Here is a 4,643-nt window from a genome sequence, read left to right on the forward strand (position 1 = left end):
CACACCTATTTGTTCTCGAGTGTTCTACATCTATTACCTTAGTATAATGGTTGAACTTGGCTTCAGAGAGCCTAAGAAAATACTTGTTTCCATGTTACAGACAGATTTTTAAGAGTAGCCATATCAAATTATCCCTTATAAATCCAACATTGCAGGGGCAGGGGGAAGCCAAGGCAACACCCAGTTCTCCATTTCAGTGTATACCTTGTGATAAAACACTGCAGATTCTTTAAAGCCTCTTATTTCCTTCAAGTGCATTTTTTCTGAACTGCAATATTGGCAACCAGACTGAAGCTAGATCACCAAATTAGCATAGTTTGTGAACCAAGTACCCAGCGTATCATACCGAGTTTGAGACATACCTTGGCTTTTGCATGGTCTAATCTAGGTCCCACTGTCCTCATTATCTGACAGAGGCACTCCAAATCCTCCCCCATATCCTTGAGTTGGACTCTCTTCTTCTTTTCCAAAAGCTAAAGTGAAGAAAGGTACATTTTAAATATACAATGCACTAAACAAAAGTTAGTCAGCTTTTATAGTTCTACTGCAAATCCTCTGGCACCTAATCTTCATCAGATTTTTTGCTAACAGCTTTGTTAACTACATCCGTCATGCGACTTAAAGACTATGACTTTTAAGAGAAGTTTTTCAAAGTCTCCTCAAAAGGAAAGAGGAAAAAGCTTCAGTATGTAAGACTTGCAAAAGAAATATGGAATATTTCACTTTAAAAGACCATTCTGCAAATATAGCATACACCAAGTTTAGAAAACTCCCAGCACTTACTGTTTTGATGCACTTATGAAGGATAGATTCATGAATAAGATCAAGCTTGCCAAGTTCTCCAATGAATTTGATGTTCCCCAGCATCTTAATCTTGGCAATGGCTCTCTGTTCTTCCTCCTCAGGGAGAAGGGGAGCATCATGCTTGTCGTAGACTGGAAAAAGAAGAACTTGTTAGAATACTTCTGTGCAGGTTTAATTATTTACCACTTTCCCTTTATGAAGAAAGTGTGAAGTCTTACTATCAACATTTCGGGTTCGGTTTTCAAATTCATCCTGGAGTTTAGAAATTAGGAGGCGTCTGAATGTCTAGGAATAATTAAAAAAAAAGATTAAGTTCCAGAATAATGTGGTTAGCCACACTATCAGGATAAGACCCAGAGGAATAATATACTTACTGTGCTTTGCTTCTGTCCTGGATGACTCTCTGCTGATGGGCCATCAAAGTTGGGTGCATCTTCTGCCAGTCGCAGACATAGTTGAGCATATAGCGAGCTATACTTTGGCTCTTCAAGGGCTTTGTCTACGATCTAAAGAAAAAGTGCTATCCTTACTAGAAGCATTTGCCTTTATTCTTTGAGACTGACAAGAAATTATGAATAGCTTATCCACATGAGACTAGGTCAACTAGAGTGGGAGTACTATTAAGTACTCCCTACAAATTAGGAGCCTGGCAAGCATGGCACAGACAGTACAGTCATTCATTCAATTGCCAACCAGACAATCTCAAATACCCAAGGAAAAAAAAAAAAAAAAGAGTCAGGGAAGTGCTTAAGTCTTGCGTATTTGGCCATGTTCACAAGCGTTTAACAGACAAGTACTCGACCCCCCCCTCCCCTCCCCCAACACATTAAATGCAACTGCTCATAGACTACTTCCCACATTCATAAAATTTCCAATGTGGCTCAATTTCATTTTAGTTTGCATATTTAATCCCATTTTCCTTCACACATTATCGTGGTGCTTTCACCAAGATTAAAATCGCCCTCTCTGAACATGTACAACTGGTTATTAATTCCAACTAAAGAAAACAAGTACCAAAATTCAGCATATCTAACTTACCAGCAGTATGACCCCTTTTAGGATGAGCTTAGACTCTACACCCACATTGAGGAGCTCAAGGCATAGCTTGTCAAACTTTTCAGGAGTAAGCTTATTTAGTATGCTACAGATAAAAGAAAAGGAAAAAAGTTAATTCCAGATACCTTTACATAAAACCAGATTTCAATTTTCTTAAAGGCCTTTTTTCTGCATCTTAGAGGCAGTTTAGATATGTCAAACAGGAAGTTAGGGTATGCAAAAGAAATATGGTCCCAGGAAAGCATGTTTTGCTGTATAAATACAATTTTTCTGTGCTGCATTTTCTACTACTACTGTCCCACCAGATAAGCCAGTTGGGTTCCTCACCCACTCGATTAAGGGAGCTCCTTCAAGCTCATGCACATTTTTCATACCCTCTTACAGGAATAGCACTTCAATAACTATTTCATATGGAAACCATTACTACACTTTGAAAGTAACTTCTTTTCCATTTTGTCTTATCAGTCAAAGTACTCCATTTACCCACTACTAGCAACCTTAAAACAGAACAACTTACCCTCTTACTTTCCTGAAGATTGCGTCATGTCGTTCTTTATCATTTGCGGAGTCGTCATCTCGTCTAGTGCTTCGGGAAGGAATCCATTTCTGAGCGTTTTGCCCTGGGGTTTTCCCCAGGAACTCGCTGTGAATATTAAAGAGACACTTGTATAAAAATACAAAAGTGGCTACTCAAATGCTGCCTTTAGTGGAACTACAACTCTAAACATCAGACTATTAACTCATAATTCTTTTTTGGCAGGCACTGTAAGGCTAACAGTAACTTCCAAAGCAGATTTGGTATTCCCTAGTGGCCAAGTGATAAAGGGAAAACAAACAAACAAACAAAACACACAACAACTGATCCCCCCATTTCATGTTTTAGCTACAAAGCTGCAGGCAAAGCAACACAGGAATGGATTCTTCTGAAGAATAAAGACAGTTTGATAGACTGGACTGACCAAATTCAGTTACAAGCTTAAAGCATTTCATGTAGAAGAAATGTTTTACACACACACACACACACCTCTTCAATTTAAAAATTGCTGCTAAGCATTCATTTATGCACATAGTACAGCAAACATACATACCTGTTACCGGCAGTCTTGGGATAGTGCTGAGGTGCACCCCTACCACCTCCTCCGCCTGAAGAAGCACTATTGCCAAAAAACAAAATTGTTTAAGGTCAACACACTATTCCAACTCCATGGACTTCTCAAAAAGAGCATCTCAAACAGAAGTAGCTAAAACTTCAGTGAACATTTGAGAATTCAGGTATGCATCTCATAAACAAGTTAGAGAGCCCAACTGCTTTACACTCTACACAATTAGATTTCCCGCGCAATCTGATCAGTTTCTGTCGTTGTCAGATTTTTATAGTGACTTCTTGCAAAAATATCAGTACCTGAAACGAGAAGCACCCCCTTCTGCAATCGCACTCTCCACTTTGGCGGCTTGACAATGAAGAATCTTCAAAAGAATAATATTAAATTGACGGGGTGGGGAAAAACAAAACCTAGAAAAACAAAGCAAGCATCTGTATTACAGTGGATTGTTTGCGACCCTCATAACCATAGTTAGGTTTTTTCACAGCTAAACAGTTAGCTTACTATTCTTAATAATGGAAAATAAAGGAATCTAGACCCTTTCTTCTGACCAAAAAGACCTGGAGATTTCATATTTCCTTCTTTCCAACTGCTACAAATTACTTCAAAACAAACCACATACCAAAGAGTTTAAAAATTAAATGTTATTTATTCTATTATGCACTATAGCAGGTACAATTATTTTGCTAGTAGAAATCCAGGGACATCCACACAAAGGCCAAGTTTGGACAGACTGCATTAAAGCACAGCAAAGCCAGATGCAACAGATGACAAAACGTTTGATCAGGGCCTACTTCACCGATGTAATGCCTGCTGAAACTCGGTTCCTACAGTAGTTCTGCAGCTATAGGAAAACCACTGCCCTAATAACACTAAGGTCCTAGGTTTGATCCCCCAAATTGGGCTAGATTAGCATTTCTCAACCTATGGATCACTGGGTCGTAAGAATATGAGGGTTGGGAACAAACTTTAAAAATGGATTATTCTCCTTCTGAGAAATGTGGGAAACCATGGCTTTTTCCCTTGCAGGCTGGCAAGGGGCTGCTTGCTCCCTGACCCTGGGTCCAAGGGGCACCGGCCGTTGATGTTTCCAAATGGGTCCTGGTACAAAACAGCCTGGGAACCGCTGGGCTACATCATCTCTTGAGATCCCTTCTTTTATGATCTATTGCAGTGGTTTCCCAGTCTGTGGTATGGGCACCACCAGCGGTACGCGTTAACAGATTTACTATAAATTCCTTTATACGACAAAAACATGCTGGTGGTACTTAAGGTTGTATCATTTTAAATTGGTGGTAGGCAGTCTGTCAGTGTTTGGGGACCGCTGATCTACTGGATTTTCTGCTCTTAACTCTAACCAGAGAGAGTGGAGGCATACCAGCTCTGAGGAGGAACCCAACGCGTTGGGGGGGGGGCTTTGAAAAACAAACAACCCCCCCTCAATCTGTTTTACTTTAATCACCTCCGTTATTTGCTCAAAGCCCTCTACAATAATAATAAATAAGTGGGGGCAGACGAGCTCCCCTGCTAGGAGAGAAACTAAGAAACCATTTTTAAGAAAGCTGCGAGGCCACGAGGGGAGCGCTGCCGGCCAGGCCCGGGCCGGCTCCCGGCCGCACAACATGGCCGCGGCCGAACAAAAGGGCTGCGGCGGCGCAGCCCGGGCGGAGCGGCGGCGCC

At 40.9% G+C, this 4,643-nt stretch overlaps 1 protein-coding gene across 1 annotated transcript in view; it reads right to left on the reverse strand.

Moving 5' to 3' along the window:
• Positions 1 to 4,220, reverse strand: part of EIF4G2 (eukaryotic translation initiation factor 4 gamma 2) — an 11,626-nt gene extending 7,406 nt beyond the window's left edge. Inside the window, exons 1-9 of the mRNA XM_025196667.1 lie at positions 4,177 to 4,220; positions 3,263 to 3,394; positions 2,949 to 3,014; positions 2,378 to 2,503; positions 1,843 to 1,945; positions 1,179 to 1,310; positions 1,023 to 1,089; positions 784 to 935; positions 363 to 473 (exon numbers count right to left, since the gene is read on the reverse strand). Of these exons, the coding sequence (XP_025052452.1) occupies positions 363 to 473; positions 784 to 935; positions 1,023 to 1,089; positions 1,179 to 1,310; positions 1,843 to 1,945; positions 2,378 to 2,503; positions 2,949 to 3,014; positions 3,263 to 3,394; positions 4,177 to 4,220 (933 nt within the window). The remainder of the gene's footprint in view (positions 1 to 362; positions 474 to 783; positions 936 to 1,022; positions 1,090 to 1,178; positions 1,311 to 1,842; positions 1,946 to 2,377; positions 2,504 to 2,948; positions 3,015 to 3,262; positions 3,395 to 4,176) is intronic.
• Between the last annotated feature and the right edge of the window lie 423 nt (positions 4,221 to 4,643).

This window comes from Alligator sinensis, unplaced genomic scaffold, assembly GCF_000455745.1.
Source record: "Alligator sinensis unplaced genomic scaffold, ASM45574v1 scaffold755_2, whole genome shotgun sequence".
In the NCBI taxonomy this organism is placed as follows: Eukaryota; Metazoa; Chordata; order Crocodylia; family Alligatoridae; genus Alligator; species Alligator sinensis.